The sequence below is a fragment of the Palaemon carinicauda genome, chromosome 5, assembly GCF_036898095.1.
Source record: "Palaemon carinicauda isolate YSFRI2023 chromosome 5, ASM3689809v2, whole genome shotgun sequence".
NCBI lineage: Eukaryota > Metazoa > Arthropoda > Malacostraca > Decapoda > Palaemonidae > Palaemon > Palaemon carinicauda.
The window spans coordinates 157,860,109-157,884,702 of NC_090729.1; the positions used below are offsets into that span (position 1 = coordinate 157,860,109).

At 37.9% G+C, this 24,594-nt stretch overlaps 1 protein-coding gene across 1 annotated transcript in view; it reads right to left on the reverse strand.

Moving 5' to 3' along the window:
* The window catches only part of AGO3 (Argonaute 3), a 431,904-nt gene that overhangs the window by 85,863 nt on the left and 321,447 nt on the right, over positions 1–24,594 (reverse strand). The window contains exons 14-15 of the mRNA XM_068374249.1: positions 9,730–9,924; positions 8,772–8,996 (exon numbers count right to left, since the gene is read on the reverse strand). Of these exons, the coding sequence (XP_068230350.1) occupies positions 8,772–8,996; positions 9,730–9,924 (420 nt within the window). The remainder of the gene's footprint in view (positions 1–8,771; positions 8,997–9,729; positions 9,925–24,594) is intronic.

Below are 24,594 nucleotides of genomic sequence, written 5' to 3' on the forward strand. Positions count from 1 at the left end.
TAGACACACCTGAAGATGTAACCCGTCTCTTTGTCTCCTCTCGATACCTGGGAGAGAGGTCTATCGGAACTTTCACAAGAGGAGGTCTTCGTACAAAAGGAATTTTGTAACCCTCCTTCAGCAACAAAACAGACTCCCGGTCTGCACCCCTCTTCTCCCAGGCCTGCCAGAAGTTGGTCAATCTGGCACCTACTGCTGTCTGAGGACGTGGGCAGTCAGACTCTGCCACGTGAGGATCTAGATCCTCTCTTCTTGCCTCGCTTGCTATCGGCACGAGAGCCTCCCCTACTGGGGGCTCTGCCACGAAAAGGCGGGATAAACCTAGCCGCTGGCGTGTCAAACTTAGGTCTGCTGACATGAGAAGACGAAGGTAAAACCTTACGAGCAGACGTGGTTATTAAATCATGAGTGTCCTTCTGAACAAGAGACGCCGCGATATCTCTAATAAGCTGTTGAGGGAACAAAGTAGAAGATAAGGGAGCAAAGAGAAGTTCTGACTTCTGACAAGGAGTGACCCCTACAGAAAGAAAAGAACACAGAGTCTCTCTCTTCTTAAGAACCCCTGCTGTGAATGTAGCAGCCAGTTCAATAGAGTCATCCCTTATTGCCTTGTCCATGCAAGACATTATCTGAATAGAGACATCCCTGTCCGCTGACGAGACCTTCCTACTCAAGGCTCACAGGGACCAATCCAAAAAACTGAAAACCTCGAAGGCACGGAAAATTCCTTTAAGGAGATGATCCAGATCTGTAGAGGACCAGCAAACCTTCGAGCGTCTCATGGCCAGACGACGAGGAGAGCCTACAAGGCTTGAGAAGTCTCCCTGGGCAGAGGCAGGCACCCCCAAGCCGAGAACTTTTCCCGTGTCATACCAGACGCTCGCACGAGAAGCCAATTTGAAAGGGGGAAAGGCAAAAGAGGACTTCCCTAAACTCCTCCTGGACATTAACCAGTCTCCCAACAAACGCAAGGCTCTCTTAGAAGAGCGAGAGAGCACCAACTTCGTAAACGACGGAGTCGAAGAAGTCATGCCCAACATGAATTCAGATGGAGGTGAACGAGGAGCAGCAGTAACAAAATGATCGGGAAACAGATCCTTAAAGATAAGCATTATCTTTTTAAAGTCAAGGGATTGCTGGGCAACCCTAGGCTCCTCTCCATCCGAAAGGATCCCCAAAGGAACATCAGCAGGAAGGGGATCAACAACTTCCTCATCCGAAGGAACATCATCCGACAAAGGCAAAGTCTTGCTACACGGAGAAAGCAAAGCATGCCGAGGCGGCAACGATTGACAGGCTACATCAATACGCGAAGGAGCCGCAGCAAAAGCAGAGGTAACGACGTCACGCCGAGACTGCAAAGACTGAAAGTCTTGAGGTTGAAAAACAACAACAGACTGTAGCGACTGACGTCCGACGTCACGTCGGGACTGCACAGACTGCAGATCTTGAGGTTGAAAAACAACACCAGACCGCGGCGACTGACGTTCGACGTCACGTCGGGACAACGGAGTCGGCCGACGAACGTCACGTCGGGACTGCGGTGACGGCTGCTGAACGTCACGCTGTGACTGCGGAAATTGAAGTTCAACGTCACGTAACTGACGTGACTGACGAGGAACACAATCAGAGTCACGTTTAACAGCACCGCTAACATTAGAGCTAACGTCAAAATGACGAGACAAATCACGCTTAGGCGGTTGAAGACCTGAGTCACGCTTGCTGGACTGACGAACCGCAAGCAAAGGATCTTTACGAACCTGGTCATGATCATAAACTTCCATTAAGGATGAAAGTTTCAACTGCATGTCTTGTAAGACACTCCACTTAGGGTCAACGGGAGTCGAAACGGGCCGAGACGTCGGCAACGTCTGTGCATGCAAGTCATCGCACCGAACGAGACCCTCGGACTCAGCGTCACGTTTACGCTTAACAGGAGAACAGCCATCCGATGACTGAATACGGTCAGAGCTGTCCTAATGACTACAGCCAGGACGCTGGACCTATCCTGAAGGGACTGACTTGCGTTTTAAAGGTCTTGAAACCTTACGCCAAGGCTTCTTATGAAACGAATCATCGGAAGACGAGGAGAACTTAGTTTTTCCCGTCTTATGGTAAGGACGTGCTTGAAGAGCAACGTCTGATACCTTTGAGGGAACGTCTGTACGTTGGTTTACACCTCTCACTCCCTTAAGTCCTACGACATTCCTTCTCCCTGGTGCAGGGGAGCTTGAAAAAGATCTCGGACTAGGCAAGTGACAAGCACGAACAGACGAACCCTCTGTCACAACACTAAACACATTTGCCGCACTTTCCACTTTACCACTTTGACTTTCCACTTTACCACTTTGACCCTTTAAAAGATTAACGTCGGACATAAGCTGGTTCCTGTCCGATGCCAAGGTTTCAACCTTCTCACCCAACGCTTGAATAGCCAATAACATTTCACGCATAGAAGGTTCATGAGTGCCAATAGGGGGTTCTGAAACTACCACTACAGGAGAAGGATTAGGTTCAGGGGCATGGGAAGAGGAAAAATCTATAGATCTAGAAGAGCTTCTTCTCACCCTATCTCTTTCGAGTTTCCGAGTATATTTCTCATACTCCAACCACACGAATTCCGATAAAATCACACATTCCTCACATCGATCCCCTAATTGAAAAGATTTACCCCGGCAATTAGCACAAACAGTATGAGGATCGAGGGAAGCTTTTGGAAGACGTTTGTTACAGTCTTTCGCACATTTACGATAGACAGGAGAAGGGTGAGCCATTATGAAAATCTGAAGAAAATCCAAGGGAAAGCCAAGTTCATCAACAATAATCAAAAAAGGGTTTCAAGAGTTTTATCGAAGAAAACCAACACAGCGAAAGCAATTTAAACCAAGTACTTCACCAATCGGTAGAAACTTGAGGTCAAGTGCGAGCGGAACCAATGTTGTCTGGACCACCGACAGAGAAGAACTGGTTTGGTTGAGAAGTATATGCGGTATCTGGCCGATAGTCGGCGCTGGTAGGCACACCCGACAACCTTCATGGCGATCGCTCGCGAGTTTTTGGAATCTGTCGACCGTCGGAGACGTAAGCTATTTATATATTCACCGGCTAAATTTAATATTTAAAAATGCATCCCCCATCATTGTAGCTGGGTCTACAACTGGAGAACAATACACAGGGAGTTTGTTGTTCGGATGAGTAGCGAATGTCTTTAATCGGGAAACCTACCAAAGGCAGGAGACTCATTACCACTTGAAGATTCAGAGACCATTCTGAACCAACTATTGTCGTAGTAGGCTCAGATTGTCTGCAATCATGATCTTCTTCTCTGGAATAAATTGTACTGAAGGGTGAATGGCATTTAGTTGGGCCCAAAGTAGAATTCCCACTGCTAGCTGGCACAGCAGATGGGATACAGAGCCCCGTGTTTGTAGATGCTAGTCACTACAGTTGTGTTGTCACTCATCAACACTATCAAGTGACCCTTGATTGTCTCTCTCTGAAAAGTGGAGTCATGTGAGGTACGCTGCTTTCAGCTCTGGCTAATTCATGTTGAAGGATTTGTCTTTCTGTAATCATGTAGCTGAAATCTCTCACTTCATAGATGAACTCACCATCTTTGGTGAGAAGTATCTGAAATAAAGAGAAGCTCTGGAGTTGGAACCTGTAGGTTAGATCTGGCTAACAGTGTACTCCTTTAGCCAGCATGAGAGTTCTGTCTCCACATCTCAGGGATCTTCAAAATTCTTTTCCAAAATAAGAGCAGCAACCTGTCAACCTCTGGACTCTACCTGAGGATGGATACACTCTGGCATGGGAAGAGTCCATATCCACGGCCATGTACCGTATACGGCATTGGAGGCGGAGAATGGACTCCTTGAAGTTTAACCCCAGCTCTTGACAAAAATTGAATAGGAGGTTCCTGTGACAAATGAATTGTGATCTTGACTCGGATAGAAGCCAGTCGTCCAGGTACCTAAAGTGTCTTCACTGCCAGCTACCTCCGCCTAACGTATCAAACACAATGTGTAAATTTACGCACACGACTATGCTGCTACTGTACATTCGTAAATGTTAAACGAGAGGTTATTCTATGAGGAGTACCTGTATAGTAGTTATGTCCTACTCATATGTGGGCATTTGTTACATATAGCATATAATATTCTGGAACTGAGGGAAGGGGCTCACCATTATTTAGTAAATAATCTTGAAATATGTTGACTATGTCCTTATGATCCACACTGTTAAGGAAATACCATTGAAAGCCCATAATTATGCATACTAAAGTAATTTAAGCCAATCTCTAAAAAAAATCTTTGAAACCTATACAGGTATTGCTCGACTTACGACCTATGCGACATACGACTATTCGACTTTACCACCATTTTTTCAGGGTGATGACGTCACAAGTTTATCAGAAATAGGACAAATATTTCCTTGAAAATAATCTATTTTCTTGTATACATATAAACTGATTTATCTTGGTAAATTATTATTTTCTTTTATTGTTAATATTCAGTATTCATTTTCAGTTAAAAATACATTAAGAAAAGTTTTAATATCTGTCGAGTTCATATTATGTCTGGTGAGGTCACATCACTGGCGGAAAGCTTCCGGGCAATACAGTGATTTCCTTCCAATAGGCTAACGATTAATATTAGTATTTCCATTATCGAAATATTAAATAACGATACAAAGTATTTTGAGGGTCTGTATCGGTTGTCATGAGTACTACGTAGCATAAATTTGACTGTACGCTACTTTTTTAATCTCTGATAATGGATCAATGTTTATCTAAAGAAAATATACTTTTAGAGCAAATATTTTCTTGAAAATAATATATTTCCTTTTACATTATAAAATAAAATACTTTTGTTTGTTAAAAGTTAATATTTTCTTTTCATTTCTTGCGAGAAACAAAGAAAATGAATTTACATATTTTGCTTGTCATTCTTCGTAGAGATTACGTCACGTGACTTGTGACGTCATGTATCTGGCGGAAGTGCGCTGACAAACCGAATGATTTCCTTTCATTGCTACCGAGTAATCTTATTACAGCATTCCCATCATCGAAACGCCCAGTAACGATATCAAGTGTTTTAGTGGTCTGTATCATTAGTTATAAGATTAGTACAACTTACCGTAAAGCTAAGAAAAAAGTCTGATGACGTCATATTTCTGGCGGAAGGCAAGAGACAAATCAAGTGATTTCCATCCGATGCGTTACTATTCCCATAATCAAAACATCGAATAATGATATATAGAATTTTTTAATAATAATAGAGAGAGAGAGAGAGAGAGAGAGAGAGAGAGAGAGAGAGAGAGAGAGAGAGAGAGAGAGAGAGAGAGAGAGTATTCCTTTTATAACTAATAATAAGGTCTATAAACGAACTGTATGGAAAATGTGATACCCTATAACATATTGGCACTGATGTAATATGCATTATGAAGAAATTTCGAATATCAAGAAAATTATATAAATCAGTATTATTCGCACTATATATATGTGCTCATAATAGTAATACGGCAGCGTGACCTTGAGATCAGCTGATGCCAACCGCAAGTAAATCAAAAGTATTTGTTGATTATTGATATGCTCAAGAAATTGAAAAATAAAATATAAACGTTCTTTAATAAACCACAATTAAACACAGTAATGTCTAATGAAATATAAAGGCTTAATATTGAACTACAATACTGTATGAAGCTTTAAAAATGAACTACCCGTATGCGATTGCGAGAGCGAGCGCGCACACACACACAGAAAGAGCTACAACGATTTCGCATTATACCTAATGATTAGACGAACTGTATGGAAACTGATTTCCTGTAACATATTGGCGTTGATGTAATATTCATCATGAAGATATTTCCAATAAGTTAAGAAATGATAAAAAAACATGCCATACGTATGTACGCCATATTTTGATACGGTAGGTAGCGGCACTTTCAGATCAGCTGATCATAACCAAAGGTAAACAAAATTTTCAGTACTCGATTGTAAAATGCTTCCAAAATTGATGAATAGAATACAATAATGCATTTAAAGAGCATATGATATCCTATGAAACAAGAAAATGGAATTATGATACAGTAAGAAAATAATGACAAAATATGATCCAGATGATTGCCGAATCATAACGTATCAAAATAAATCTACGGAAACTTCACTTTTCTAGTTCGACATACGGCCAACTCAACTTACGACTCATCTCTCGGTCCCAAGTCGAGCAATACCTGTATTCTTTTGTCTGATATTTTATATACTGTATTTAAAACTTTTGTTATGGTTATGGTGACAGATATATAAAGTTTCAGACAATAACAAAACATGAATAGTCTAAAATCTTCCCAGAAAGTACGTTAATGAGAATATATTGTGCAAGCAACATCTTAAAACCATGTGTGGGCATTTGGTATATGTAGCATATACATTTCTAGATTTGAGGGTAGAGCTTATCACTGCTTAGTAAATAAGCCTGAAATATGATATATTCTTATGATCAATGGTGAGTTATAATTACCGCTAAAAGCCCACACTAATTCATCATGAGTCAATGAGACAATTTCTAAAAAAGAAAAAGAAAAAAAAATACTGATGGCAGATTTCTCAAAAACAAAAAATTTTCTGAGATTATCACAACTTTTTTTGCTCAACGACCAATATTTCCCATTCAAATGTGAAAACCCGATGCCACAAATAAACATAGCTAGTCTTTAGAAAAAGATAAAACCGTATATGAAAACAGTATTCTTTACTATTATCAAAAAGTTAGGGGAAAATTGACATAGAAAATAAGGATTGGTAAGAAAAACCCGATTTATGGTATTTTGTTATAAAAATTATCTTTAAATTGGTTGAGAACCAAAAAATTAGGAAACATTTCAAACAATCCCAAAACAACAGTTTCAATGGGATTGTCACTCCCCTAAAATGTTATATGCAAAATGGTTCAAGCTTTAACTTTCATTCTGATGCCTGAAATGAAGCCTCTTGGTTTTCAAGTACCTTGATGGAACACTCGGATATATGGTGAGGTAATCAATACAGTTCACAGTTTGACAATGAAGAGGAAAGCATCCTTGCTCTGAGCAAGTCTGGTTTGGCTTGACAAAGACAAGACATTTTGCTTACTCCTGGTTCCTTATTTGACAAGGCAAATCTGCAACTTATTTTAAGAGCAGATATTTACCTGAATTTAGTTAGACCTATTCATGTAAGAAGATAAAACTCTAATAGTAAGAATCCTGCACAGTTCCAATCTACCGAGACTTTGACAAGGACAACGAATGCCAAATCAATATAGTAGTTGAATCCTCATCTCTCTGCCTGTGAGAAAACTATGAACATCTACCAAAAACTGCAATGGTTACTAAGCGGTTTCTAATGAGTGGATACGGCCCACACACCAGTGGATAGTTGGTTGTTACTTTTCCTGCAGCACTTGGAGTTCTTACAAGCAAAACCTTAGGTTCTGGAAATAGCCTCTCATTAGAAAGGGATCCTTCTTTAGCATATTTCCAAAGAAATTTCACTACGTACATCAAAACCTCGTCCAGGTCATTAATTCACTTCACCGTCGTGGAAGTGACTGCTCATGACTCAAGCTTCTACAACTATCTGTAAATAGTAGCTAAAGTTTTAAGAGCTTAGAGACCAGTCTTTGATGTCTTCTACTTCATGGCATTAGGTCAAGAAATGATTAAACTTTTTCATGATATAAGCAGAATATCTTTGTAACAATTGAAAGTAATCAAAAAGTGAAAATTATGCAAAAGTTATAAATAAGGTAAGTTTTGATAATCATAAAAAGTATAAATATGTTAAAGACTCTACTTCAAATTGAATTTTTGTAAACATCACCTTTTATGTATAAAAATAAACAAGAACACTTCTTTATTACAGTATGTATGCTGTACAAAAAAGTTTAGTATGACTTATAAACAATGCAAATGCTCACTAAGTGACAAATGTCTGCTTAATCAGTCCTACATATGTGCTGCTATTATATTTTCTTAATATATTGTTCATTAGGCTCAGCACCTACACTTACTTGGATGGTACCACAAATTTCAGTGATAACTTCTGTAAAATAAGTATTTGATGACAGACTGTAGGTGTACATGAATGGATGACACCAAAGAGGATTAACAATTTGGGACCAGGATTAAGGTTAGAAGAAACTGTAACATCAAAGTATAATATAAAATGATAAGAGATATTATATATATATATATATATATATATATATATATATATATATATATATATATATATATATATACATATATATATATATATATATATATATATATATATATATATATATATATACACACACAAGTAAATATACATATATATGTATATATACACATAAATATACACACACACACACATATATATATATATATATATATATATATATATATATATATATATATATATATATATATATATATATAAATATATATATATATATATATATATATATATATATATATATATATATATATATATGAATAAATAAATAAATAAATATATATATATATATATATATATATATATATATAATATATATATATATATATATATATATATATATATATATATATATATATATATATATATATATATAAACATATAAACACAAACATGAGTATATAGTGAAATTAGTTCCAAACATGTGGTATGAACTTTTCTGTAAAAAAAAAAATTTGATTTTGAAAATATTTCAGCACCAAGAACATAATGCTATTAGAGTGGAAAACCTTACCATCAAGCCAGTCATTGGAATTTTCAGCGCCCAGAGTTCACCTCCTAATTTGCAATTTATTTGTAAAGCAATCTTCTGAGTGACGGATCTCAATTTAGTGTCTTGACTGATTGTGCGGGAATTGATACACTGTGTTGGTAGCTTAAGCTCAAGGCATGCCAAACGTTTCACAGCAGAGTAACGATCTTCACGTGGAGTAGTGAAAATGATGACGGCTATCTGCAACTAGAATATAAATAAAAAATAAATCATGGTAAAAATTATAATTGGATACATGAACATTGCTAAAATTAAACCCAAACTTCATCTGATTCTATACATTGTGTAAATTCACTCATCTATTTGCAAGTGCAGGAAAGAGATGATCTTGGTCAATTACAGTATATGTATTCATATCTATTAAATGAAAAAACAGAGGGAATTACAAGATGATACAGTACAAACTTAACCAGATTAGAAAGTCACAGATTTCTAGATTCTGAAGGAGCTCAAGTGAAGGATTTGTTGTTCTTTAATGATGCTGGTCAATGTTAACAAGTTATGGTATATCAAGTGTAGCAATAAAATAAGACATTTATTTAACCAACAAAATTGCAGCAAAATTTTCCTGTTACATCAAGGCCTTTAAAAGTATAGTACAGTAGCAATCTTATTCAAATCTTACAAAACCAAAGAGCAGATTCACACTGAAATGTACTGAAAAAAAACTTAGTAAAATATAAATCTTACTTTCAATTATGAGGTAAAGCCTCTCCAACAAATTCCATAAAAACTACTATGATAGGCAATTCAATATAATAAAATTATCATAATGGTATTTACTACAATTCCAGGCATAAAAAAACATTGTGGAAGATTTCCCTTTATATTCTACTACTCACATCTATCATTAACAGATTTAAAGTTTATCATCACTATTAACATGTAACTTTCATAAATATAAACTTAAAACACAAACCTTATCATGGTAAAACTGCTTTAGGCTATTGACGTAAGTGTCTATTCTATCATTCTGCAAACGAACTAGACTAGGCTCTCCCACTTGAATACCCATGCAACGAGTGACTTGCCTTAACATGTCAGCAAACTTATTGGCACGTTGCTCATCTTTGTGGAAGTACATAATCAACCAACATTTTGGTTTGAGATCCACCTGTTAAATGGTAATGAATAATTGAGACGTATGAAATGATCACTTGGATGGTATATTATTTGCAGGTAGCTGCACAAAAAGCCATGGGAAATTGGTCTTTCTTGCAAATCAAATTTAGTATACATGTTCAACAATATCTATTACTTTCTTTTGAGTTTTGAAAACAAAATTGAATAATAGTAGTCCCTGCAAGGCATGACTCAGCCCTCATTTAAAAAGTTATTTTAAAGATAATGAAAATATTTCCATAGGTACACCTCGCCCTAAGTCAGTAATTTGTGCCAGGAGAACCGACATAAGGCAAAAAATTACCTAAGTCAAACTAAGCTAAACTTCATATAAGGCCAGTTCTGTGTTTTATTCACAAATGTTTTTATTTTTTATTAATAAATGGGTAAAAAGATTCTACTTCAAGCATACAAACAAATTTTATAATCTAAAGTAGTACAGAAAAAGAGTAAACAATTTATGGATACATATATGCACATATTTGTAAATGTAGATCCTTACAATCTGGCATTTTTACAGTACATTGCTGAATAACTATTTTAATGGTAACTTAAAACAAGGCCTCCGATTTCATCAACAAACTGCTATTTTTTATGAGATCATTGCACTCTAGAAAAATTGTTACTATTTAGAAAGTTAATTGTGCTTTAAGAAAATATTTATGTACTTTTAGTTTTAAATTACGAGTATTTTAACAATCGAGTGTTGCTGACTTCTTTTTGTTTTACTTTTGGCTGTGATCAGATATTTATAGATCAACCAGGGTGCGCTATAGGAGTCGTTTAGGGCACGATAAATGTATTTTGTCAGCTTTTTAAGTATGCACAATGGTAATAAAACGCTACATCAGAGGGTTAGGTATATGCATTGGTATTAAAAATTAATCGTGATTCAAATTATCCTCACTTTCTCCAATCTCGCACAATCTCTGTCACATGGAACGTTATGGTGGTAACCCAATTGTTCGATGACTCCCAAAACCAGTCTAATACTTTATTCTCTCTTTTTTTTTTTTTTGTATATGGTTCCATACCTGAGGGTGGTACAAGTTGATACGAAATCAAACCGACTTATAACTGAAGTTAGGAAAAGTATTTTGGAAATGGAATGGACAACTATCCTTCCTAAGTTTAGCATTATCGTATATTATCATACTGTTGTTAGTGGCAGTTTGTTATTGTGGCATAAAAGCAAACAAAATGGTTTTCGTGTTTTGCTACGTATGCAGGAATTTATATGGAAAAGGTAAGTTATACATTTATAATAACATAACATTTACTAAAAGCTCTATATCATTGGTTATCACCTTGATCATTTGTTTTAATGCATTTGTTTGTTCATATGATCGACGATAGAACGTACAGTAAGCAAACGGAAGGTTTCCATTTTAGGCGGCGTGTTTAGAAAAAACATAATGTAAATTGCATTCAATTATTTCGAAGTTCTAAGAAAAATTAAGTAAAACAACATTAGTAATAAAAAAATCTTCATGTAATCAATACTTGGTAAGATAGCTGCTGCCACAAAAACTAACCTAAACGCAGATGTGTGAAGGCCTTCGTTTCTTCCCTATGATCAGAGATGAATGTTAACAAAACAACGGATTCTGATTTTGATGGTGTGCTTTTTGGGGTGCATAGGAAAGGCATTATATAATCCCCTTTATTTCATTAATTTTGGATTTTCAATGATACAACAAAAGCTAGTCTATACAGTGACGGTTTTGCTATTCACCAGCTGTCTAATTAAAATTAGTAACTTTAAAACATTTTAAATGTTTTATCTATTTATAAAATAAATTTAATATTAGAAAAAATACAGCATAGTACATAGAAAGAAATGAAAATGGGTGGTAAACACATTTGAATAGGCAAGTTTCTGTTTGCTATGGTCCTAATGGAATTATTTCTGGTGTGTGTGTTTCGAAATATGTGATTATCCAATTATCCATTTATAAGGGGCCATTTGTCGACCAAATTCTCACATAATTTGGGACCCTGCTATATGTATGTGTGTGTGTGCAATTTCCCACCTAAGAGCGAGAGCAAGACAAAGGTTAATAATCTATTCAAACACATTTCAGTTTTTAATGTAGTACTCTCACTTCTCACCAGACGACAGGTAAGCCAAAAGCTTGTCAATTGTCATACCCCAGTTTACAGAATCTTCTCCATTCCACGCGGTCCATATACACTTGCTGTTTTTCAATCTCTTGAACAAATGATCCTCGTTTCTCTATTGTCATCTTAATGCTGTCCCTTCATCTAATTCTTGGTCTTCCTACGGGCCTTCTACCATCTGGTGCCCATTATAAGAATTGTTTTGAGTATCTGATCTTTCATTCTTTTAACATGTCAATACCAACGTACCAGGCCTCTTTCTATCAAATCTAATATACTCTCAATACCCACTTCATTTTCGATGTCATTATTCCTCAATCTATCAAGTCTTGCGACTCCCTTAATCGAACGTAGAACTCTCATTTCTGCGGCTTGTAATTTGCTTTTGGTTTTACTTGTAAGGGCCCATGATTCATGCCAATACATTAAAATTAGCCACAATAATGATGTGTACATAAGCATTTTAACTCTTTTACTCTTACTATAACCAAAGACCGCTACATAACGGTCTTTCAAAAGTGGGTATAACATTCTCAAGTTATTGTTGAATTTCGTTATTTGGTGGTCTATTTCAATTTCCAAGTCATTTTCTTCACTAAACACTACTCCAAGATATGTAAACTGTCTGCATTGTTTCAATGTATGGTCTTCCAGAGAGAGAGAGCAATTTCATCTGGTGTTCTTCACACTACCATTACTTCCATTTTTTCCTTATTGATTTTCATTCCTTTTGCTGTTAGAACATCAATCCTTTTTATCAATGATATCTGAAGGTCTTCTAGGGTATCAGCTATAACAGCTTTATCATCTGCGTAAGCTAGAGTAATTGCTCTCTCATCATGTATTACATGCATGCACTTATCTATGTATATTATAAATAATAGCGGGGCAACACACTTCCCCGTCTTACACCAAACTTAAGAGGACCAATCATGTCCAGCTCCCAGAGTCTTCACTCGGCATCTTGTGTTGTGGTATGTACCATGTATTGTTCTTTTTAATTTAGGGGTATATTGTAATAATCATCATCTAGTACATCCCATAATTTCATCCTTGATAATTGGTCAAAAGCTTTCTCAAGGTCAATGAAAGCTATATTTCTCTGTCCCACTCCCAAGTCTTCTCAATTATCATTTTAAGGGCAAATATTAAGGCATTAGTTCCTCAATTAGGACTGAATCCGCACTGCCACTCACAAAGTTTGTTTCACGCATTCTTCAAGTCTACTTTCAAGCATTCTTTCATAAATTTTAAGGCATGCGGCATGAAGGATATGCCTCTAAAATTTGACCAGTTTGTCTTGTCCTTTTTTTGTATACAGGACATATAATACAAAGTCTTCCTTCATCTAGATTTCTCCCACCATTCCAGAAACCAACACAAAATTCAAGGAACCAAAAAGTTCCTGCATCTCCCAAATTCTTTAGCAATTCAGCAGGTATGGAGCTTTACCATTTATCATCTTTTTCAGAGCTTTATTTAGTTCATCTATCATTAAGTCAGGCTCATCACTGTCATTCAATTGGTAGTTAATTTCAAATTCTTCAAGATCTTACCCAGGTGGGTTCAAGAGATTTTCAAAATGATTCCTCCACCTAAGCACAATGTCCCTTGGCTCTGTAAGTAAGTTTTCTTCATTCTCATCTTTAATTGCATACGATGGGGTTGTGACTCTTTCCTATAATTTTTTGTCATATGGTATATGAGCTGCTTTTGTGCCATCAAAATCATTTTCCAGATCATTTCCTATTTGCTCAAATGATTCTTAATTAGCAATTCGCTTTACCCTTTCAACTTCCAGCTTTGCCGTGTTACAATTGTCTCTGTCTTCGGCGTGGCATGCCTTCATCCATTTTCTAAATCTTTTAATTTTCTCTTTAACTGCCAATTGTAGATCTTCAGTTCACCAAGCTGTTTGCTTATGTCTTCTTTCATAAGTGGTTTTGCAGAAAACAATATCTGTTATGGTTCCTATAATGGCATTCTTAAAACATAACCAATTACCATTTATATTGCCTGTATCCCCCAGCCATCTTTAATAGTATCAATTGCTTATTTATTATTACTAGGCATTCCTCTTGCTTCAAGTTTCCTACTAAAATTTTTGTTTACATCACGTATGTAGAGGGCTGTGGATCGTCAGCATCAACAGTTGTTTAGTCTGTTGTTGTTCGATATACATTTCATAAGAAACTGGTCGACAGTTTGTTGGACAGTGTTTTTATTTTTTTAAGGATTATGTAATAAGGAGTAAAATCATATCAACAATATTCTGTTTGTTAAAATACATCTTGAATTGACTATAGAAAAGTACAAAAATTATCAAACGAAGTTCAGATAACATTGAAAACCAAGATATTTCAGACATCTTTTGGTTCGTATACATGATGTTGTCAGCTAAAACTACAGATCAGCTGACAAAATTGAATGACATCTTAATCCCTGCCTACAATCAAAATAGATTTAAGCAAAGTAAAAGTTTATATTGTGTACAGTATTTATCTGACACTTTCTAATGAAACGAAGACTTCTGTTAAATCTGTTGAGAGAGAGAGAGAGAGAGAGAGAGAGAGAGAGAGAGAGAGAGAGAGAGAGAGAGAGAGAGAGAGAGAGTGTGTGTGTATGTTACAAGGATTTTGGATGTCTCAAAGACTTTTTAGTCTATCCGCAGAGAGCCCACTTGCTCTTTGGTAGAGCAACTTACTTTAAGCATTTAGAGAGTTCTTATGATCTTGTCTAACTTTTTCTTGAACACGTTTACTACATCCGCTGGAAGTCTATTCCAAGTACAGTATATGCTATTTTGTATATAAAGACATTGCCTCAATGAGTGGTGTTGTATTTTTTCAATTCCCGTTCGTATCAGTTACCTCTTGACTGATGTGTGTTAAGCGTGCACAGATTGTTATAATCTACATTTGTTATTCCTTTAAGAATTCTGAATGCCTCTATTAACTGTCCCCTTAATCATCAAGTTTGTAGATCAAACAAGTTCAAACGTTCCATCCTCCATTTATATCCAAATTGCCTTAGTGTTGGAACTAGTTTGGTTTTAGCTTAGCTTGCACTGCTTCCAAACTATCTATATCCTTCTGAATACTTGGAGCCCAGAATTGGACTCCATATTCTAGATGGGGTCTTACTAGTGATGTATACAGATGTAGTGCAGTGGCTTTGTTTTATTTGAATTATCTCTTATGTAACCTATTGGTTTTTGTGCTTTCTTTTTAGCCTTTATGCTCTGTTTGGTGAGCTTCAAATCCTTGCTGATAATTATACTAGTCTTCCTCCTGGTCTACTCTTTCTATTTTATTACCCAGCAGTGAGTAATCTGAGTGTGGGTTACTACAACCTATAAGCATGACTTCACATTTCCCACAGTTGAAAGGCATTTGTGATTTTCTGTCATTCTCCTAGCTTCAAAGATCCTCTCTTAAGGCTTCTACATCTTTTGGGTTCGCAATAATTATGCCTAGTTTAATATCGTCGGCAAATTTGGCTATTCTACTAGTTAATCCTAAATCTATGTCGGTAACGTAGATAAAAAATAGCAATGTGCAAAGGACGGACCCTTGAGGTACTCCGCTTGTAATAGCTCCCCACAACTTTCTCTTTTCTGTTTGTTAGCCAATTTTCAATCCATTCAGCTGGATCGTCAATAATGCCTAACGATCTAATTTTGAACATTAATTTTTTATGAGGAAGTTTGTCAAAAGCCTTTTGAAGATCTTGGTATATGATGTCTATTGCCCTGCTTTTGTCATAAATGCTAAATATTTGGAAAAAATTCCAAAAGATGTAACACATGATCTTTTTTGCCTAAAGCTCTGTTGGCTGTCTATCAGCAGAGCGTTTTTCTCCATATGTTCTACTATTGAATCTACTATAATTGATTAAAATATTTCGCAAGGTACTGAAGTTAGATACACAAGTCAATAGTTGCAAGGCTCTTCTTTTGGTCCCTTCTTGTAGATTGGAGGAACATTGCCTAGTTTCCATCGTTGTGGTACCTTTCTTTTGTTGGCTGTCTTTTGGAACATTTTGTAAAAGTGTGGTGTTATCTTCTCATCTAGTTCTATTATCTCTCTTGGATGAATAGTATCTGGACCTGGTGTCTTGGATTTACAGGGTCCCTTTATTTCCTCTTTGACATCATCCATTGTAAAGGTGATTCTATTTAATGATTTTGCCCTTCATATTTGATAGCTGGTTCGGGGATGGTCGTTGATTCTACCTTAGTGAGAACAATTGTGAAATATGCATTCATCAGCTCAGCTTTTCCCAAATAATTTTTTTATCACATTACCCTCTAAGTTTCTTAATGGGCGGGTGTTGTTTTTTATTGATTTTCTACTGTTTATATATGCAAGAAATTCTTTTGGGTGTTCTTTACTAGATGAAGCCACTCTTCATTGTTCTTGGCCATTCTAACTAGTTTTCTTTTCAGCTTAATTTCTTGTGCTCGGATATTTCACGAATTGAAGGCTGTGGACCCATTGCTTTGTTTCCTGTCTACTTCTTATTGCATTGGCTATTCCATTTGGTAAAATTATTCTATGTAGTATATATTCAGCCCTTTTTTCTTTATACATTTCTTCAAATGAGTCCCATTGTGTATTGATGTTCCCTGTTTCATCATATTCTAAATTTTTGGTGTATTCCTTCAGTTTTATCCAGTTACTACATCTGTAGTCTAGCTGTTTTATAATTTTAATTTCTTTTAGATGAGGAATATTTACCTAAAACCCAACTATTTTGTGGTCACTTTTGCCAATATTTTTTCCTACTGAAACACTGGATACTAAATTTTCTTCTGTTATTAGCACAATATCTAGTATGTTGTTTCTCCTGGTTGGTTTATCGACCCATTGATGGAGGAATTCATTGTCAACAAATTCTAGTAGCCTATGTCCCTCTGTGTTTGATGTAGACTTCCGTGTCCCAGTTTACTGCTGCATTGAAGTCTGCCATTCGGACAGCTAGATTATTGTCAACTTCTTATCCAAGTTGTCAATACAGCTCTTCGTCTTACTCTTGTGTTTTATGTGGATGTCTTTATATTACTAGCATGGACATGTTTTTCCCTATGGTGTTAATATTTACACCTGTCACTTCACATTTGGTTTCTAATTTAATTTCTATGGGGTTTAAGTGATTTTTAACATAGAGCATTACCCCTCCCTTTTTGGATAAGGCACTCCTTCTTGAAAAGCTTGAAACCTGGGATTTCACATTCTCCGATAAATTCTTTAGTTTTTTCTTGAATCCAGGTCTCGGTAATGCCTATGATATCTGCTGTAGTTCCTAATCAGCTATCATCACCCAGATGTTTTCCATTTTGTTTCTAACTAAGCATTGAATTGAGCCACACTGAGGAAATTTCTTACCCTTTTTCTCTTTCTCTGTGGCTTTGCTAGTTTCCCAGATTTACTAGTGTTATAGTTTTAATTCTATCTGTATTTTCCAAGTTTCCAGCCAATCAATTTGTTTTGGAGGATTTTCCAAGGGTCTAGTTTGTTCTTGGTCTACTCTTCCTGAACGACCTTCACTCGCATGACCTCCAACTCATTCAGGTCATCCGTCATAAGTTCCTCTTTGTGCTCCTCGATAAGCTTAACTACTTCCAGACGCATGGACTTCCCGAGCGTAATGATCTCGGCAACTTCAGATTGAGCAACCGGTTCTGGATTGTCCACATTTTTAGAATCGGCTTCAGCTTGGTCTCCGTGGAAGCCCTTGAAATCTCGTGCGGAGACGGCATAAGGCCACAGCTTCTTCCAAGCGGAGTTCAAGGTGCGTCTCAAAATCTCTGGCCAAGCTTGATTGATGATTTAGAGGCATATATCAAAATGCTCCTTCCAAAACTGATGGAGGGTGAGGTTTGTGCTCTCAATGATTTCAAAACATCTCTTAAGAGATATTTCTTATAAAGCTTCTTAAAATTTGAAATCACTCTCTGGTCCATGGGCTGGAGAAGAGGGGTGGTGTTCGGTGGAAGATGAGAAACCCTTGATGAAGGAATACTCTGCTACAATATCTTCGTCGAGGGCAGGAGGGTGAGCAGGGGCATTGTCCGGCACCAGCTGGCATTTCATAAGGAGGCACTTCTCTTCCCAATACTTTCTTACAATCGGGCCAAAACAAATATTTGTCTACTCAATAAACAAAAGTCTTGTTGCCATGACTTTTCCATTAGCCCTCCACAACAAGTTTAGATTTTCCTTAGTGACTTTGTGGGTCATGAAGGCTCGAGGAGTATCGGAGTGATACAGCAACAAGGGTTTCACCTTGCAATCCCCGCTGGCATTTGCACAGAGTGCAAGGGTAAGCCTGTTCTTCATAAGCTCATGCCCAGGTAGCCTCTTTTCTTCTGCCGTGATGTAAGTTCGACAAGGCATTTTTTTCCCCAAAAAGCCCAGTCTCGTCGCAATTGAAGACTTGCTGGGGACTGCAACCTTCCGGACAGTCAACTCGTCGAACGTCTTAACAAAGGCTTCGGCCGCTTTTGTGTCCAAGCTTGCAGCCTCCCCATGACGCACCACCGAATAAATTCCCAAGCGAAGCAAGCGTCTCTTGAATTTTTCAAACCACCCACAAGAAGCCTTGAACTCTCGAGGTTCCTGCTTCAATGTTCCTTCTTCTTCTGCTCTCTGCTTCGGTCTGAGCATGCACGATATCATCGAAAATGGCGCTGGCTTTCTGGCAGCTTATGGCTTCGGTGCTATAGTGTCTCCAGCCATTTCTTTGTCCTTTATCCAGAAAAGCACCAGTCTCTCTATCTCATTGTGGATGTGGCTCCTCTTGCTGGAGAAAACAGTCACAGCCTTAGAAGGTGCTGCTCCTTTGATAGCTACCTTCTGCTTCAGGAGCATTCCTATCATAGACGGATTTCGGCCATATTCCTTGGCCAGTACTCTTAACCGCATGCCAACCTTGTATTTCTTGATTATTTCCATCTTCATCTCCATGGAAAGCATCATCCTCTTCTTTCCCTTGACATCAGCGACTTTCTTGGGGCCCATGGCTAATGATGTAACGTAATATCAGACATGATACAGTATTGTACACTTGCTACAAAGCGAAATCACAAACAATAAGTCAATGCGTACGATACCGCTGCTGAAACGAAAAGACATAGGAACGCTAATGCGTAGATGCTGAGCAATAGGAGAGCATGATCTCATGGTGGTAACTAGCATCCGAGTAGGGAGATAACCAATGGGAGCACGGGAGGATGGTAGCGAGTTTATGGGATGGTGGCGCTAATTTTAAAATCAGTCTTGGACACGGTCGGGCTCTCGCACCCTACCTCCTTTCGTTGTCCAAAACATTTTTCGTGATGAGTCTCGTTTGCATCTCGTTTCCCAGAGCGAAAATTTCGTAAACAGATTCTTTCGTATCGAGAGGTTCGACTGTGCTATAATTGGGCTCTGTGTGAACCTGTTGGTAGGCTTAGCCTAATCGACCAAATCCTATAATTTTCCATATTTATACAGGTAAATAATTTTCCTTACATATTAGTTAGGAAGGATTGACTTCAGCATATAATATGCTCAGTATAATCATACACTGTAGTGGTGCGTTCAAGTAAAATGAAAATAAGAATGAATTTTTTCTGTTAAAATACTTCCCCTTACCAAAAAAAAAATGTGTTTTGAACAACTAGGAATGTTTACCTTATTTGCTAGAGATGGGGGTAGTGGTGGTTTTCCGAGACTTCAAAATTAGCAGGTTACGGGTATCTTACTATGATATACACAAAACAATGATGCAAACAGGTTTAAACAAAGGAAAAAAAAAACTTTATTTAATAAACTTAAAATTCACATTAGCTAGTAGGTAAGCAGCAGCTGCTGTAGAAAAAATAGTTGCCAAACAACTAATTTACTGCTAGTTAACGAGAAAGATAATTTCACATAGCAGTTTGGAATGATTGATTTAGTATCATATATACTTATTACAATTACAGTCGAACCTCTACATACGATTGTTCCAACATCCGAAGTAAAATTCCATAAAATTTTTGTCTCGACACCCGAAGTCATGCTCCAACATCCGATGTAGATCTTGTTTACACCGGTAGATGGCAGCACGTGGGAGGGACGCCATTGAGCGTTGAGTGCTCTGTTCTCTGTTCTTGTTTGTATCGTGTGGTTGTCCTCTGTTCGGTCTGTTATTAACAGTGCTTATTATCTTCCTTTTCTCACATTTCCTTTTTGATTTTTCCTATAATCATGGTGCCTAAGAAGCTAAGTATCAGTAAAGGTAGTGGTGAGAAAAGGAAGAAGGCAATTCTTTCATTAGAATTGAAGCAAGAAATTATAGAAAAACAGGAGAGCAGTGTGCATGTAAGTGATATGGCTAAACAATATGGCCGGAATAGGTCTACGATCTCGACGATCATCAAGCAGAAGGCAGCCATTAAAGCAGTCAAACCATTGAAGGGGATCACCATTATTTCAAGACATCGTAGCAATACCCTGGAAGAGATTGAACGCCTTAAGTTGATAGGGATAAAGGACAAAAAGATTGTTGGAAACGATCATTTGTGAGAAGGGCCAGCGTGATGAACAGAAAGAAAGAGAAAAGTGAAGCAAAGAAAACCAAGATAGCATTAACAACCTCTTTTAAAAAAGTCCTTTCTCTATTTCTGTTTCTCTCTAAACATAGCATTAACATGCTCTTTAAATAAAATATCTTCTCTCTCTCTCTCTCTCTCTCTCTCTCTCTCTCTTCGCTGTTAGAGTATTAGAGACGTCTCTAATACTCTAACAGCGAAGAGAGAGAGAGAGAGAGAGAGAGAGAGAGAGAGAGAATAAACAAAAATGTGTTTACAGTACATATAATTTTTAACAGCATCAATGAGTTAAAAGATAATTAAATGTAACTAAGAAAGTATTATTAGCGAATCTGAATTCCTTTATTAACTAAAACAAATATTGATACAAACACACTCGTGTGTATGCACAAACACACATACACAGGTGTAGGAATTCCAACGCAGTAGGAGACAGACGGTCGGCGAGGAGGTAGAGATGGTGACTGCAATAACGTACCGTAACTCATCACTTTTGAAAATTAAAAATCAAAAAGAAAAAAAGTGTGAAAAATATGAAATATAAAAATGAAAATAAAATAAATAAGCTAAGTTAGATTAAAGTTTCCGTAGTGTAAGTTATGGTACGCTATCGCAGCCACCATCTCTACCTCCTCGCTGATCGTGTCTCCACCTGTGTAGGAATTCCTACACCTGTGTGTGTGTGTTTTAGTTAATAAAGGAATTCAGATTCGCTGATATTGCTCTTTTAGTTACATTTAATTGTCTTTCAACTCATTGATGCTGTAAAAAATCATATGTACACAACACATTTTTGTTTAATCTCTCTCTCTCTCTCTCTCTCTCTCTCTCTCTCTCTCTCTCAAATTAATAGATGTCTCTAACACTAACAATAAAGAAGAATGAGAGAGAGAGAGAGAGAGAGAGAGAGAGAGAGAGAGAGAGAGAGAGAGAGAGAGAGAGAGAGAGAGAGAGAATTTATTTAAAGAACATGTTAATGCTTTGTTAAGAGAGAAACAGAAATTGAGAGAGGACTTTTTTAAAGTCACCATCTCTACCCTCTCGCCGATCGTCCGTCTCCTCCTGGTCTCCTCCTGCGTAGCAATTCCTACACCTGCGTTGGCCTGTCTCTAAGGTAAAGTGACAATAAAAACATTTTTTTATTTATCATTTCTTTATAATTACCTTTTTTACATCTTTCTTTCACATTATGCAATTATGTTATTGTTATGTGTAATTGTATTAGTAATTTATTAAGGAGTTATTATAGGTTTTTGGGCTGTGGAACGAATTATACAAATTACAGTGTATTCTCATAGGAATATTTGCTCCAACATACGATTGTTTTAACAATCGAAGCAGTTTCTGGAACGAATTAAGATCGTATTTAGAGGTTCCACTGTATATACTTGTATGTAAAGATAATTTTATTGCAGTGTCTTACCGAACAATTATACAGCTGTAGGTTCCCTACGAATGGCAGACAATAGATTTAAACTTCCACAGTGGCGCTGCCATCGCTGATGTAGGTGACGTCATCTCGCTCCACTCGAGGGAGCTACTGGTACAACTGACCAGGTAACATCAATTCGTTCTCTGCCGGCTTCTGGTGAACATCGGTGGTCGGTGCAGAGTTTTTTCTTCATTTGGTGGGAAGTATTACCTCTCCAATATCGGTGAAGTATTCAACTCCGTGTTTGTAGGATTGAAGCTGAATTTCTTTTCTGCAATTTTGTGGTCTTACCATCATGTCGCACTAGTCCTTCAGTAGTTAGGTTTTGAGCCGGAGGGTGCAAAACTAGGCTAGTTAAATTAATTCATTACAACCACACAAAGTGCACCCACACAAAGTGCATTAAGTGTAGGGGTTGTGAGTGCTCTAGAGAATCTACTTGTGATGAATGCAAGGCTTGGAGTGAACAGTGGAAAGTTTTTGTTTCTCACTCGGGGAAGATAATTTAGGATAGGAAGAGGAAGGTGGCTCTCAGAGCTGAAAGTAAGACTAGTTTAGCTGCTTATGCTTCTTTTATCGAAGCACCTGCTCCTATTCCTTCTCCTTCTTCTCTTATTATGTCTCCGATCTTGAGTCCTCCTACTCCTGCTCCTGTAACTCCTTTGTCAACTTCCCGTGGAGTTTCTCCTGACACCATTGCCAGCCTCGAGTCTAAATTTGATGTATTAGCTAATATGGTGATGCAGTTAGGTTTATCTGTAAAGTCTTTCATAGAAAAGACTTCTAGTAAAGTGAAAAGTGTCAGTGCAGTGCAATCTGAAGGGGTGGCTGTCTGTCCCGATAGTTCTCCTAGACAAAGGTCCCTGTCCCGCTCCCCAGCCTTGGGGAGAAGACATACCGGAGGTTCAAGGGAGACTGTCAAGGTTTGCCCACAGACAGTCGCTTCCTCCGTCGATCCTGTGGTACGACAGCAGGATTCGACTTAATACCAGTGGAAAGGTGTGTTGTTCGGTAATCAGTTATCGAAAGAGTCGAGTGATTCATTGCCATTAGACATCGTAAGTGGTGTGATTCTTCAGTCTCACGTCCGTTGAAGAGACGTTCGACTGAAGAGGTGTTCCCTCCGCCCCTGGTTAAGAGGAACAGAGAAGTAGATATCTCTCGCCCGTCGTGTAGCGTAGCTACATGGACTTCACCTCGTATTCTTACGACAGCGACAGCTGCTTTCGACTCGGTTGTGGAGCGACCGATTCAGAGTTCGTCGAGATCTTCGACTCATCAAGCTGTCGAAACTTTTCCTTTGACTTCGTATGCGACAGATAATTCGACTGGCGCGAGACCTCCAGTGGTGATCGTGTCAAAATCCACGACCCCAGTTGCTTCGACTTCAACTCAAGAAGACGAGAATCTAGTTCCGTTACGTCAACAGTTGCGAGAGCTAATGAACTGGATGAAAGAAAACAAACAATGTACGAAGAACAATGAGTCGAATCAAGAACCGTCTCTGTCGCCTATCTCTTCGGATGACGAGGAGGACTTAAAAGCGGACTCTATCCCTCTCTCGTGTTATTCGAAACTTTTATGCTACCTTCTCGACATGTACCCGGATTACTTCGTAGCAGCCGCTCCCAGGTCGCCTGCTTCCATCTTCCTGATGAGAAGGAAGAGTTTTGATCCTCTTCTCCCAAAGCTCGTTCTTTCCAAGGCTGCTAAAAATTCGCTTCGTGATATAGAAGATTGGTTGAAGGTCAAAAGAAAACTCGGGAAAGCAACTTTCGCCTATTCTCCCTTGAAGCTTATTAAGAAGAGGTATAGGTTCTACGTAACCGGAGAAGCCCTCTCTATGGGAGTGTCTGCCTCCTCCCAGGAGAACTTCTCTGGTTGGTGAATGAAAATAGAGGTCCACGTTTGCAGCAGCTAAAATATTCTTTACATCGCCCGAGTTGGACCATTTAGTAATGAATATTTTGAAAATTTTAGAAATTATGAGTTTCTTGGACTGGACGATCGAAGCCCACGCTACGAAAATAGAGGATTGCCCTACTCTTCAGGAAGACCTGGCATCGGACTGGCTTGGGGTTTTGTTATGTGCCGACAAATCAGTTCGGGATGGTTGCGATGAGCTGACCTCTCTCCTTGCATTCGGGACTCTCAAGTAAAGACTGCTCTGGTGTTCTTTTGTTTCGAAAGGAGTCGCTTCGCCTCAGAAGTCTGCCCATTTTTCTCCTCCTCTCGACAAGGATCACCTGTTTCCCGAAGAAATAGTGGCAAAGATTCTTTCCGCACTGGAAAAGAAGTCTACTAATGACTTGCTTGCCCAGTTTTCTAAGCGAGTTAAACTCTCGACTGTGACGACTACCACCTCGGAATCACCCTTGCAGAAGAAACCATTTCGAGGGGGTAGGTCTAGACCGTTCGTCAGGCCTTGATCGAATTTACGACACCCTACCAAGTCCTCGACCAAACCCGACACGAAATCATCCAAGTGATTCTCTCAATCTTTCATGCTCCAGTAGGGGGCAGATTGAGCC